Source organism: Podarcis gaigeae (genome assembly GCF_964106915.1).
Source record: "Podarcis gaigeae genome assembly, chromosome: 5".
NCBI lineage: Eukaryota > Metazoa > Chordata > Lepidosauria > Squamata > Lacertidae > Podarcis > Podarcis gaigeae.
In genome coordinates this window covers 10555057-10570170 of record NC_139681.1, presented here as the reverse complement: position 1 = coordinate 10570170, position 15114 = coordinate 10555057, and the positions used below count along the sequence as shown (strand labels likewise).

The 15114-nt window shown below is 42.9% G+C and overlaps 1 protein-coding gene across 4 annotated transcripts in view; it reads left to right on the top strand.

The window, feature by feature from the left end:
• Window positions 1–12770, top strand: part of NSD2 (nuclear receptor binding SET domain protein 2) — an 80111-nt gene extending 67341 nt beyond the window's left edge. For 3 of the 4 annotated variants that reach the window (XM_083738242.1, XM_083738243.1, XM_083738244.1), the window contains 8 exons: window positions 2–207; window positions 1857–1960; window positions 3483–3752; window positions 4508–4624; window positions 6284–6425; window positions 7064–7170; window positions 10310–10514; window positions 11757–12770. In XM_083738242.1, coding sequence (XP_083594368.1) covers window positions 2–207; window positions 1857–1960; window positions 3483–3752; window positions 4508–4624; window positions 6284–6425; window positions 7064–7170; window positions 10310–10514; window positions 11757–12013 — 1408 coding nt within the window. In that variant the 3' untranslated portion in view covers window positions 12014–12770. Of the gene's footprint in view, window position 1; window positions 208–1856; window positions 1961–3482; window positions 3753–4507; window positions 4625–6283; window positions 6630–7063; window positions 7171–10309; window positions 10515–11756 lie in introns of those variants that run through there. The other variant, XR_014564033.1, reaches the window with a different exon arrangement.
• Window positions 12771–15114: the final 2344 nt, after the last annotated feature.

Genomic DNA, 15114 nt, shown 5'->3' with positions numbered 1-15114 from the left:
GGTGGTGGCCTGCAGAAGTCTGCCATCCGAAAAACGTTCCTCCAAATATCCAGAAAATGAAACATGAGATTGGAGAGTTTCCTGTGTTTTTCTTCGGCTCTAAAGACTATTACTGGACGCATCAAGCTCGCGTGTTTCCCTATATGGAAGGAGACAGGGGAAGTCGGTACCAGGGAATTAAAGGAATTGGAAAAGTCTTCAAAAATGGTATGGCTATTTAATCGTTTAGCTAAAAACAGAGTACAGTCCTACCTTGGTTCTCGAACGAAATCCCTTCCGGAAGCCCGTTTGAAAACCAAGGCGCGGCTTCTCATTGGTTGCAAGAGCTTCTTGCACTCAGCGGAAGCCGTGTCATATGTTTGGGCTCTGAAAAATGTTCAAAAACGGAGGCATTTACTTCCTGGCTTTTCGGCATTCGAGAACTGAAACGTATGACAACAGAGGTGTTCGGGAACCGAGGTTCTACTGTACCATAGGTTCTGGGGACCTGGGTGCCCAAGCACCCACAAAATTCCCCATGAAAGGGCCAGGTACCCACAAATTTCTGTGCCAGGGTCTTGCACCGTGATTGCAGAGCCAAGCCGGCACTCCTGCAGAGTACTGTAATACAATGCGATAGTACCATTTTTAAAATAAAACACCACTGCACTTCAGCCACGAACTGCAATGCTATAAATGGATTGAGGCTGCATTGGTCAGCTTTCAACTCACTTTGTTTCTGCTTGCATTGCATTTGAAGAAGCTTGTTAACTTGCTTTTCATCCAAGGAAATGGGTATATTTATTTTAGAAATGGTATTAACAGGGGTTATCTTTAAAAAAAAAAAAAGAACTTAACTGCAACTGTGGCCTTCAGCCAGATCCAGCAGCAAAGAAACAAGAATGAGCAGAGATGATCGGAAGATGCTTTGAGAGAGCCAGTGTAGTGGTTAAGAGCTGTAGTCTCGTAATCTGGGGAACCGGGTTTGTGTCTCCGCTCCTCCACCTGCAGCTGCTGGGTGACCTTGGGCCAGTCACACTTCTCTGAAGTCTCTCAGCCCCACTCACCTCACAGAGTGTTTGTTGTGGGGGAGGAAGGGAAAGGAGAATGTGAGCCGCTTTGAGACTCCTTAAAGGGAGTGAAAGGCGGGATATCAAATCCAAACTCTTCTTCTTCTTCTGAAAACGCCATATTCCCCAGAAACCTCTGGGTCTTTAGTGTCACACAGTGGCTAGGTGACCTTAGTCCAGCCACTCTATTTTCAAGCCTCCGTATCTGTAATATAGTGATTACTCACCTGCTTTACAAGCTTGTAAGGGTTACTGAGATAATGCATGTAATGTAATTTGAATAATTGAAAGCACTGTAAACACTAAGGATGCCAGAAATTGTCTGAAGGTGCAGGTCCCTACTGCCAGACTAATATCTTGATGTGTTTACGGTCACTGTATGGAGAAGTCTCTCACTGTGGTTCATTTGTATGTTCTGTTTACTCATTTCAAGTATTAGATTTTACTATTACGTTGTATGTTTTTAGGCTGCGTTGTTAACTGCTGTAGGAACTCTAGAAGGTGTGGGCAAATACATAAATATATTACATAAAAGAGTCTTGGGCATTGATTTTCCACTTCCTAAAAGTCCTCATAGTGGAGTTTCTTTAATTTGAAACCTTGATGTGACATTGATGTCAACCCCAAAGATAATATGAAGTGCTGCTGGATCAAACAATTGAGGTACAAATATCCAAGCACTTCCCTCAAATCCTGTGAGTGGGCATGTTCATAATCTGCCTGCGCATTATACGTTAGAGGGTAGGGTATGTTCATGTGGATAAAATATTTGTTCCTACAATTCATGCAAATAGTTTATTTTTAAAGCTTTGCAAGAAGCTGAAGCCCGCTTCCGAGAGATAAAGTTCCAACGGGAAGCCAAAGAAACGCAGGAAAATGAGCGCAAACCTCCCCCTTACAAACACATCAAGGTAAGGTGCTTGAGGGCAGGTGCTGTTCATTTGATCCACCCTGGAAGCTTAGTTCACCTGTTCTTTAGGACAGGATCCTAACATGCAGCCCATTGCTGTGTCCCAAGACCTTTTGAACTGGGACTAATGGATGTTCCCCTGGGCAACGTTTTTCAAGCCCTTGTTGTTCACAGTTGACCTGAGTGTGGCACTTTGAAGAGCCTTGCATCAGTCATAAGGCTGAAGAAATAAAAGGCAGTTCTTCGGTTCCCTTATCTGTCTAGTTTGGGAAGACAACAAGTTCATAGATAAATTGAGGGTTTTAATCTCATTGGAATATTAGAGAAGAATATATAAACCTGTTGGTAGTTAAAATCCACATTTGAACGGAGGTGGAACAAACCAAATCCTTACCCAAAACAATATTGTTCTTGAGGAATGGTTTCTATCCTGCTATTTAAAAAGGAAAAGAATAAATAAAGTGATGTTGTCAGTAGTAGATATGTCTAGGATAGTGAAATAAAAAAAATATTACCGCACTGCCTGGGGGGGGGGGGGAGAATAGATGTGATTTTTATATGATTAGTTAATCTGTGAGTTTTAGGGTTGTTCACACACCCAACCGAGGGCTCTAATCTGTCCCTCACCTGGGGCAGGGCCTCACCTTGACCTGAATCAGTTTGTGTCAGAGGGATGCTAATTCTTAATTATGGTTTATTTGGTCCATCTTGATTCAACATGCTATCTGGCATCTAAATGTAGGCAAAGATTGCTGCCTGTCCCAAAGGAACCATTGTCCTGAGTTGGGTGACATTAACTTCAAAAGCATCCACGCTGGTTCTGGTTGTAACTGTCACACCAAATTGGACAAAGTCACGTCAAACTGGGTGGAAATATCTTCAGCGGCATATAAATCAGCACAGTTTGGACACTTAAAGCGAAGCCACGCCAAAGTCATGTTTCAGTCGGCCATCTTGATTCAAAATGGCACCAAACATAAAGACTGCTGGTTCTCCCTCTAGGATCCTTGTGCTGAGCCAGGGGACAATATTTTCAGTGGCATCTGAATTGGTGTGTGTTGGAACTATCAAGCCAAACTGAGAGACGGTATCTTCAGAGCTGGCCAAATTGGTGCAGGTTGGGTTCATTATGCCAAAAGGGGGCTATGATAATCTTCAGAGGCATCCAGACTGGCACCGTTTGAATCGGGCAAAGTCACATTTCAGACCTACAGGTTAATTTGAACTGGTAGCCAGCACCCCAACACAAATGAAAAGTTCTTCTCCCACCTGAGGAACATTCATGCCATATTTGAAATTTAAACACTTTAGTCCTGTCACACCAAAAATCAGGCAAAGTCATATTTCAGAGCGCCATGTTGATTGACGATTGCCTGAAATGGAATAGACTGCTGCTTCTAAGATTAGTTGCGGGGGGTGGGGGTTAATTTTAGAGATTAAATGAGTTGGAATATAGATTGCCTTTTTGAGAAATAATAGCCAATAACTGCCTCATTGTTGTTGTTTTTTAATATGTTATTCAGGTAAATAAGCCTTTTGGAAAAGTTCAGATTTACACTGCTGACATTTCTGAGATTCCCAAATGCAATTGCAAACCCTCTGATGAGAACCCCTGTGGTTTAGATTCAGAGTGTCTAAATCGGATGCTAATGTATGAATGCCACCCCCAAGTTTGTCCGGCCGGAGAGCGCTGCCAAAACCAGTGTTTTACCAAGCGCCAGTATCCTGAAACGAAGATCATCAAGACTGATGGCAAAGGATGGGGCTTGGTGGCAAAGAGAGACATTAAAAAGGTATGTGTTAAATGAGTTGGGTCCATTCATGGGAGCATCTTGTGATGCTTCGCTTTGGAACAAGAAGAATTCTTCCCAGTACAGGTAGCATTGGGCTCTCTATTTTGCTTCCTCTAGGGCCACCTTCCCAAACTAGTGCCCCTCAGATATCTTGGACTCCATCCATGGGTTGACCTGAGTTGTGCTACAGAACATCTAGGGGACACGAGGTCTAGAAAGGATTATCTAAGAGCATCAGTGGTTGGCCATAGGCCCCAAAATGGGCTTTTTCTGTGGTAACTCCCTGTTTATGGAATGTTCTCCCCAGGGAGGTTCATCTGGTGCCATTAAACACCTTTAGGAGCCAGGTGAAAACATTCCTCTTCAACCCAGCCTTTGACTGGTTTTTAATGTGTTTGGGGCAGGGGAGTTAATTGGTTTGGTTTGTTCTTGTTTTTTTCTTATGTATTGTGTTTGTATCTTGCATTTTTATTTTACAAATCAATGAAATGAAATGTATGGGAGCAAGGAAAGAGAATGGGGCATAAAAAGGGAGATGAGGAGATGGAATAGACAAGGTATGGATAAGACTCATTTATTTATTTATTAATCTCCCTTCTTCAAAAAGACCATACATGATTTTGTTCTTTTCTGTTAAGTTTTATGCTGTACTTTACATTTTGGTTTTGTACGATTCTTATTTTGATACGTTATTATATATTATTATTGGATGGCATGCTGTTAATAAATAATAAATAAAATTATCTATTCCTCAGGGTGAGTTTGTGAATGAGTACGTTGGTGAGTTAATTGATGAAGAGGAATGCATGGCAAGAATCAAGTTTGCTCAGGAAAACGATATCACCCACTTTTATATGCTTACTATCGATAAGGTATAGTATTTTAAACTGTCTTGGTTTGAATCTCATGGTTGACCTAGATAAAAGAAATAACACAACTACCCTAAACCATTGTGATCAGTGGCAGCAAGGCCATTTGTCAAAAGCTGCCTCAGGGTGCTTCTAAAACAGGAGTTTGTTGTGGAATTGGTGCTGCTCTTATACACAAGCAATTCTCAAGGGGTGTTTTTCCCCCCTCCTTATTTTTCTTATGTATTTTGTGTTTTTTTGGTATTGCAATTTTATGCTGTTTTAAAAATAATAATACTGAATTTCCATTTTAACACTCCAATAAAAACCACATTAAAGCATTCCAAATTATAACACAATTTTAAAAAGCCAAGTATCAATGCCAAATCATGTCTTTTGGGTGTTTTCCCATGCTCTGAAGTTTGGGGAACTCATGTTGTTAACTGCCCTGAGATCTATGGGTGTAATGCAGTATACTACAGTGGTGCCTTTGGTTACGAACTTAATTCGTTCCGGAGATCCGTTCTTAACCTGACGTACCACTTTAGCTAATGGGGTCTCCTGCTGCCACACAATATCTGTTCTCATCCTGAGGTCACGTTCTTAACCTGAGGTACTACTTCCAGGTTAGCGGAGTCAGTAACCCGAAGTGTTTGTAACCCGAGGTACCACTGTACTAATACTACTAATACTTCTCTTTGGTCCTCACCTGAGCAGAACCTGCTAGTATGTGACTTATAGCCCAAATGATATGAGTGTATCTATTGCAGCCAGTTGCTTCAGGCTCCCTTGTCCAGAGACCGCTGACGTAGCATCTTACCAGAGGGTGTCAAGCTGTTTTGTAGGGGTGCCTGCCTCTTAAGCTACACCAGGGGTCAGGAAGGGGGCTGGTCCACTGTCCCTCAGACCTTGTGTGGGGCCGGACTATATTGAGGGGGGGATGAACGAATTCCTATGCCCCACAAATAACCCAGAGATGCATTTTAAATAAAAGCACACATTCTACTCATGTAAAAACACGCTGATTCCTGGACCGTCCGTGGGCCGTATTGAGAAGGTGATTGGGCCAGATCCGGCCCCTGGGCCTTAGTTTGCCTACCCATGGACTACAGCAATGCAGGATCTGAGCCACCTAGCAAAGGAGACTTTAAATGTCTACAGAGTAGATCTCCTAATATCCCCGATATTCTAGTGTTTCCTTTCATACATGTGAACTAACACACGCCATCATTATAATTCTTCCTGCCAAATTCTCAGACCCTCCACCCCCCAAACAAAGCAATAGATTGACTGCATTTTCATCTCCTGCTCTGTATAATTTTGAACGTTGTAGCTTACAGGATTCAAAAACTATTAGTATACCATTCTTACATTTATCTTTTAAGAATCTAATATTCAGTTAAGCTATGCTGATTTTAGTTACGTGAAAGATACACAAATCAAGACTTCTTTTGAAAGATGCTTCCAGTGGTGCTGTTCCTGTCTCTTTCTATAATCTGGGAAGATTCGGTAAATGTAGTACAGTTACAACTAGGGATACGTTGGGAGTTTGCCTGCCTATTTTAGAACTGTGTTGGCGTGAAGAGTTACAAGTTCAACTCGACATGTATGATTAGCTCTGCCAGAGCAACACTTGCTTTGCCGTTAAACCAAATCCCATCTGGTTCTATTCCCGACTTTTAGGACCGCATAATTGACGCCGGACCCAAAGGAAATTATTCCCGGTTTATGAACCACAGCTGCCAACCAAATTGTGAGACTCTGAAATGGACAGTACACGGCGACACTCGTGTAGGACTGTTTGCTGTGTGTAGTATCCCAGCAGGTACATACGAACGATAGGACGGCAGAATCGTTTTCCGCAGCTCAGAGCCTTGTGTAAAAAGTGTCCTCTGTAGTGTTCACAGGCTTCTTAATTTACTCCAGTGCCGGGACCAGTTCCGCATGTGTGGTGGACCTGCCTCGGTCACCAGAAGTGCACAGGGGATCCTGTTTCCCACAGCAGATCAAGCTTTGCTTTGGAACCGACGTAAATCACTTGCATGCCTTTTGATCTCACACCTCTCTCTCTCTCTGAATAGAACTTTTACAGTATACAAAATAATATTTCCTATAAAATCAGTCACTGTTTCCCAGAAACCAAGATAAAAAACTAAGGTCTTTTTAGCTGTATGTTCACAACTTTCCTAAAATGTAAGGATGTGAAACTTGAAAATGTAAACATCAATACGATATGGCACTGGGTCACAAACAGGAGAAACAGGCAAGAGAAGAAAGAATAGGTTGAAATACAATGTTAAAATCCTAATAACCATCGCATGGTTGTTCTTGCTTTTGTTTATCTTTAGTTCCCCTTTCCGTCTCTTATACTGTAGTGGCTTCTATATTGCCATGGGAGGGGGGTTTCCAGTGGAAAAGGTGTGAAGTTGCAGTGAAAAATCTATTTTCTTTTTTCTTACTCAGGGACAGAATTGACTTTTAATTACAATCTTGACTGTCTGGGCAATGAAAAAACAGTGTGTAAATGCGGTGCTCCAAACTGTAGTGGCTTTCTTGGAGACAGACCAAAGGTATGTATTATTTGTTGTTGTTGTTGTTAAATACCGTATTTTTCGCTCTATAAGACGCACCAGACCATAAGACGCACCTAGTTTTTGGAGGAGGAAAACGGGGGGGGGGGGGGCGCGGATTCTGAATCTCAGAAGCCAGAACAGCAAGAGGGATTGCTGCGCAGTGAAACCAGCAATCCCTTTTGCTGTTCTGGCTTCTGGGATAGCTGCGCAGCCTGCATTCGCTCCATAAGATGCACACACATTTCCCCTTACTTTTTAGGAGGGAAAAAGTGAGTCTTATAGAGCAAAAAATACGGTATATATGCTGCCCTTCATACGCAGATCACAGGGCAGTTTACAACATGCAGAGTGAATAAAGAATACAATGCATTCATGTTTTCACTTAGTTTCTATTTCACCCAACCCAAGTTCTTAGGGTGACATATATGATATGTGGAAATTGGTGCTCAGTTACGGCCAACACTCCCTACCCGAGTTCTTCTTAAGAAGCTAGGTTCCTCGGTCAATGAAAATAAAAGAGAGACCAACCAGGCAAAACCCAAAGCAAAGCAGGCTGTTAAGCCTTTTATCGTTTTATTTGTCGCAACAAAGATTCAACCTCTCTAAAGGCAACGAGAAACCCAAGACAGGCTGTTCTGTCTGCTAAAGGTTTACACTTGGTGTGAAACAGCAAGAAGTCCCACCCACGAAAATGGGGAATCGAAGATACGCCACCAAATTAGGACGGTTTACTGTGGGTCAGGGAGGTCCAATTATATAATGTGTCAATCAAAGCATCTGGAATTGGCAAGTCTTGGACCTTTTCAGACAGAATTTACATCTGGTGACATTACATACAGGCGACATTTAGAGCAGTCGACATGATCGGTACGTACTAGACAGCAGATAGTTTGGGCAAACATAGCCATACACCGTCGAAGGGACTCCGCCCAAATGCTTCTCCTGGAAGCTGCAGCCTGCATGCCTCTCTCTCAGGGAGGATTTGATTTAAATCACTAGTTAATAAGACTTGGTTAAAATTTTTAATTTTTTTACAGAAAGACTCATTCTTGCTGGAATAATCTTAATATTTACAACCAGAGGAAGGTTTCATTTTTGGAAGAATAAATTTTCAGAGTAGTTTTTACAGTTATATCAAAATTTGCTGATTTGGTTATACTATTAGAAATACATAGACAGATAATTATGAAACTATTGTGAGGTTTAAGTTAACTGTTTATATTTGGACAACTTTTTGCGGTACTTTATTGGAAGGAGAAAAATAATCATTTCCTTCATAGCAATTTAAACAATTTATTTAACTAAAGCATTAATGTTGTAGCATATGTATCCATGTTTGTTAACTGATGCGGTTAAACTTTTTTTGTGGGTTTTTTTTTTTAAACAAAAAACGTAAGACTGGGTTTTAGCACACATGCAAAACTTAAAACAAATCCTTATTTCCTGATGAATAGCCTCTGGACTATAATGTAACTTAAATAGAAAACTTATCTTTAGAAATACTTTTCCTCCAAAAGCATTTTAAAAACCCGATTTAACTCCATTTAAAGAAAAAATCATTGATTTTTATCCACTCTGCTTTCCTTCCATGAGTGAGCTTATGATAGGTGGCAGTTGTTCACCGGGTGCTTTTTCTGTCTTTTCCCTGGTAGTCCGTTTCTGCTTTCTGTGACCTTACCTGGTGGTGCTTAGATGCTAATTTGGGCTGGCTGATCCCTACCAGTCCTTGGGAGGGCTAGTATGGAAACCAGCATAAGTCCAAGCTGCTTAGAGAAGGTGGGAAATCTTCAGCCCCCCTCATGGACACCCTGTCACATGCCAGTGGTGGGCAGGGCAAAAGGAGTGTCTCCACCCCCGTCGTTCTGCCCAGACACAGAGGTCCAGTGCCGAGGGCCTTCTGGCAGTTCCCTCACTGCAAGAAGCCAAGTTACAGGGAACCAGGCACAGGGCCTTCTCGGTAGTGGCACCCGCCCTGTGGAACGCCCTCCCACCACATGTCAAAGAGAAGAACTACCACCAGACTTTTAGAAGACATCTGAAGGCAGCCCTGTTTAGGGAAGTTTTTAATGTTTAACAGACCACTGTATTTTAATACTTTGTTGGAAGCTGGGGAGACCCAGCCAGATGGGCGGGGTATAAATAATAAATTATTATTATTAAAAAGGAGCAGGCAAGCAAAATGTATTACCACAGTTCAAGAACGTAGTCTGTCTGGGCAAAGACACTTAAGGAGGTCACAGAGCAGGGCTCAGGGGGGACTGGGCTGCAGAGAGCATGAAGCTCAGCACAGAGTGGCCTGCCTGAGAGCCCCCATCCTTGGCTGAGCACTTGATATGCCATCAGATTTAGCAGTTACCTTGAAGGTCTGGTCTTGTAAATTCATTCCAGCCTATTCACGGCCAAAGCTAAGCTGCCACATTTTCCGCAAAATTCAGAATGCTCTGCGCTGATCACATTGCCACATTTGCCCACCTCATTCGCAGGACCCTATCGGTATTTAGCCTCCAGTTCAAGAAAATAATATGAGCCTCCTGTACTGGACCAGTAGCCCACCTAAATGCTTATTGGAAAACCTGCAAGCTGGGCAGGAGCCCCCTGCCCACCTGAGATGCCCAACAGCTGCCATTCAAAAGCATACTACCGCCAACGTGGATCTGGAACAGAAGCATCATGGCTGGTAGCTGCTGGTAGCCTCCATGAATTTGTCTAATCCTCTTTTGAAGCCCTCCAAGTTGGTGGCCATCACTGGCTCCCACGAGAGCACATTCCAGTCTTCCAATATTTAGCTTTGCCAGAGGTCCATGAGTTCAAGTGTTACAAGAGAAAAACTTCACTGTGGCCACTTCCTCCATGCATTATTTTATAAACTTCTGCCAGCCAAGTCACTTCTTCCTCATCTAGTTTGTCAAACGCTGCTCAGAAATATAAAATATTTGAGAAAAGCAGCTGAACTGTTACAGCAGCCCAGTGTTTAGCGGCTGTGGTTTGAGTCCAGCAACCTACTCCTTCTGGGGTTTCCTTTTTGCTCCAGATCTTTGCAGGCAGGTGTTCAAGGCTTGCGAGTATTGATTTCTGCAATTTCTCTTGGGAAGTTGTAACTCTACAATGCAATGTTTGCTGCTTCTTCTTTTAAAAGAATTCATCCTCTAATGCTTCGGAGGAGAAAGGAAAGAAAACCAAAAGAAGAGCAAGGAGACGCAAAACGAAGAACGAAGCAAGGAAAAAATCGGAGGATTACTGCTTCCGTTGCGGTGATGGAGGCCAGCTTGTATTATGCGACCGAAAATCTTGTACCAAGGCTTATCATCTCTCGTGCCTTGATTTGGTGAAACGCCCTTTTGGTGAGTAAAAGGGAAGGCATGACTTTATGGTCTGCTCCCCCTTGTCTTCCTTTTCAAAAGGACAAGGGGAAAGCTTAAGCAGCCTTTACTTTCACTTTTTGAAAAAACTGGCTTCTTCAACCACTACCCACCCTAGTCTGGACTTTATCGCAAACTCTGGTTGGTTTGAACAAAACACCTTCATAACACGTCGTTTGGAGTTGCTTGTATGGAAGCTGGCCAGAGTTTGTGAGCCAGCCATGATCTCTGACAAGCTGACTTCAAGGGGGAAAGGGTAGTGCTGAAGTCCTTCTCCCAGGAAGATTGGGGGGGTGGAGCAGGGGAGTCCAGGGCTCATGCCCTGCTCATACATGGCTTGCATAAGGTAAAGGGACCCCTGACCATTAGGTCCAGTCGTGGACCACTTAGTCATGACTAAGCCGCTTCTGGTGAACCAGAGCAGTGCACGGAAACGCCGTTTACCTTCCCGCCGGAGCGGTACCTATTTATCTACTTGCGCTTTGATGCGCTTTCGAACTGCTAGGTTGGCAGGAGCAGGGACCGAGCAACGGGAGCTCACCCCATTGTGGGGATTTGAACCACCAACCTTGTGATCAGCAAGTCCCAGGCTCTGTGGTTTAACCCACAGCGCCACCTGTGTCTTTCATGTGGGTGGTAAGGGAGATTAAAAACAGAAAAGGGGTGGCAGAAAGAGGGAGAAAATGGAGCTGTGGCCCCTGGCATACCTAGCCCCCCCCCCAAGGGTGTGTTCCACCATGGCACTGAAATGGTGTGTCCAGGATCAAGTGAATTCCTAGAACTCATAGCCCAACCATCTTTTGCCATTGCCTTTTAGGAAGTCTGAGTAGATATTATCTGCCCATGCTTTGGTGAAACACACGTATATGAATGAGAGGGGGGAGGGTTCTTTAGCGACTGCCTTACAAACTCAGAACCTGGTTCCACAACTTTTAAATCTGCAGTGGTACCTCGGGTTACACATACTTTGGGTTGCAAACTCTGCTAACCCGGAAGTAGTACCTTGGGTTGAGAACTTTGCCCCAGGATGAGAATGGAAATCACATGCCAGCGGGAGGCCCCATTAGCAAAAGCGCACATCAGGTTAAGAACGGACCTCCGGAACGAATAAAGTTTGTAACCCGAGGTACCACTGTAATAGGCACTGCTGAGATTATTTGAAACAAGAATGTTCCCTTAATGCAGCCATTTCTGAACTGACTCTGTACCCTTTTCTGCTGGCAGGAAAATGGGAGTGCCCTTGGCACCACTGTGATGTTTGTGGCAAGCCTTCTGTCTCCTTCTGCCACTTCTGCCCAAACTCTTTTTGCAAGAACCATCAAGACGAGACAGTGCTTGATTCTAACTTAACTGGACAGTTGTTCTGCTCGGATCACATTGGGGAGAATTTTGCTGAAAAGAAGGCGAAGAGACCCCCTAGAAAACTGGCCGCGCTGAAGTGCAAACAAAGAAACAAATGGAAGAGGAAGGAATGTAAATAATGACGAACTGCAGTTCCTGCTGCCAACGCTGTCTTGTAGATAAGTTGTGAATAGGGTCAGGGAAGGACACGTCTTTTACATATATTCTGCAGGAATTGGGTTTGGGGCAGATCATTTTTAATCCACTGAGCCAACTGCAGCAGTGTGTTCTGTTGCTTCTGCACTGATCATGAACTGTGGCATGCAAAATTCAGCCACTTTCAAGACAAACCAGGTTTACTCTTCAGCAATAATGACAACACTTGAACTGTTAGGAGTGAAAAACCAATTCATTCCAGAATTTCCTAGTTGGAGGTGTGTTAATTTCCAACCAATTAAGGCATATATGCATAGCTTTTTGAAATAGTAGTCACCACCCAGCAAGTGTTTAAATAGTGCTTAAGAAAGACATGATTAGCCTTTAAAGCAAAACGTTGTGCGTAGAGCTGCCTATATTACCTGCATTAAGTGAGGCATATGGACGTCGTACAGTTTAGAGGCACAGAGCTCAGTATAACCATATGCATTGAGCTTTGTCCAGAAGGATGTCTGCTTTGGATTTTATTTTTGTTTTATTGTAATATTCTGCCAAGGAACAAGAACATGATAGATACAGGCAGCATACCACAACAGAAGCTTTGAAAGAAAGAACTGTCTCCTGTTGAGTTTCAAAGAAGGAAAATGATACCGTGACCTAAGTCCACATTTAAATTGATATTAAAATCTATGCCCATTTTTTTTTAGATTGTATTTGCATAATAAAAGCCTTTAAAAAACCTAACTAATGCTCATTTACTCTTCTTTTTAAAAGCCATGAATGGCTTCAACAGCTAAATAGTGTTGTTGTTTTTTTTTTTTTTTGTATCAAGGTGATAATGAAAAAGAAGTAGTTAACCAGCAGCTTCTAAAATAATACAGGTGGTATTCAAAAAATTTTTACTCAAGTAGGCCGATTGAAATTAATGGACCTAACTTAGAATAGACTCACTGAAATTAATGAACATGGCTGAGTAAAACTTACATAAGGTAAAGGTAAAGGTACCCCTGCCCGTACGGGCCAGTCTTGACAGACTCTAGGGTTGTGCGCCCATCTCACTTAAGAGGCCAGGGGCCAGCGCTTTCCGCAGACACTTCCGGGTCACATGGCCAGCGTGACAAGCTGCATCTGGCGAGCCAGCGCAGCACACGGAACGCCGTTTACCTTCCCGCTAGTAAGCGGTCCCTATTTATCTACTTGCACCCGGGGGTGCTTTCGAACTGCTAGGTTGGCAGGCGCTGGGACCGAACAGTGGGAGCGCACCCCGCCGTGGGGATTCGAACCGCCGATCTTTCGATCGGCAAGTCCTAGGTGCTGAGGCTTTAACCCACAGTGCCACCCGCGTCCCATAAAACTTTACATACCACCCTAGATTTTATTCTTTGGGTTCTTTTGAGTGTGGCATTGCAGTTATATAGTTGTCCTGTGACATGAGTGAATTTATTTTGTTTCTCAATTAGTGTTTCTAAATTTTGTTATCAACAGTTCTTCAGCAGATGCAAACAGTTATTGCAGACAATTGGGTTCCTTTCCTGTTAACTTTTTGCCAGTTTAAATGTTGAATTCTAAAGTGAGAAAAATATCTAGTCTGCCATCTTTAAAAAACTGGACATTTTAAAGTTTAAAACATCAAATAAAAAGTGCAGCCATTTCATATTCATGGAATGAGCAGCCTTGCAAGGAACGAAGTTGACAGCCCATCTTGGTTCATGCCATTTGTAAACAGTGCCATAGTTTTCCCAAATCAGCATCGTTGGGAACCATTTCTTTAATGAAACTCTGTGATTCTTCTAGCAGTCAGCCATATGAATCTACTGGCAACTTTTAACACAAGAAGTTTGACTGTCTCAGAGCACTGTATTCCACAGTTTCAAGCTGCCACAATTTGACATAACCCTAAATTGGCAGAATCGGAATTTGGGGCTACCACAGCTGTCTTGTCAAGAACCAATAAATCTCTTGGTATTCTTTTACCGAGATCTTGAGAAATACAGAATGTTACATTGGACCTACCGTGAAGGTCCATTTTCTGCGGGGAATGGAGGAGAACCTGGAATGGTTTGTCCCGCTTGCCTGGCCAATATGCAAAGTGGATGTCACTACCTCATGTAAAAAGCTGGCTTGCCTTCCGATGCAGTTACACCAGCTGAAAAGAAAACCAGTTAAGCAGTAGCTACCAACACAAGCACAGAGAGGCCTGAGTAAAATAAGTGCCAATTAAACAAGCCGCTAACATGAATATAAGCAGTAGCAATATTGTGTACCATTCACTCAAAACAGACCAAGTTGGAAAAAAGAACCATTAGATACTTCGCACATGTCATCTGTTAAACCTAATTAAATGTTAAGAATAACTGCTGTTAAGAATGTTAAGAAAATACTACTCCAATACACTACAGGCCACAATTAAAAACCAATGGGAGCAGGACATAGGGCATGGTTTAAATCATACCCAATGGTCAAGAGACTAGGGTCTAAATCACCATTCAAATCCATCTTGGCCAAAAGAACTCACCCTAAAACTTATATATAGATGATACCTAACACCATGGAAGCTGGCACAGATAAACCCAGGAACTTCCATCTAAATGCTGGAGAGATTGAACCGCAATAGGCACATAACATACCTCCACATGTGGGAATGGCCCCAAATCCAATCCTTCTGGATATTGGCGCTGCAGGAAATTTCCAAAATAACAAAACAGGCAATAGAAGCCCCTCCAGAACTTGCCCTATTAAATATCTTGCAGAACAACAACACACATGTACGCTACCAGGAACTCGGAAGTCACTCTTGGCTGCTAGAAATATCATAACTAGACACTGGAAGGACCTTTTGGGAGTGAACCATAGACCACTGGTACCAAAACGTATGAGAAACTGCTGTACAGTGGTACCTCGAGTTAAGAACTTCGTTCTGGAGATCCGTTCTTAACCTGAAACTGTTCTTAACCTGAAGCACCACTTTAGCTAATGGGGCCACCACTCGATTTCTGTTCTTATCCCGAAGCAAAGTTCTTAACCCGAGGTCCTATTTCTGGGTTAATGGAGTCTGTAACCTGAAGCGTCTGTAACCCAAGGTACC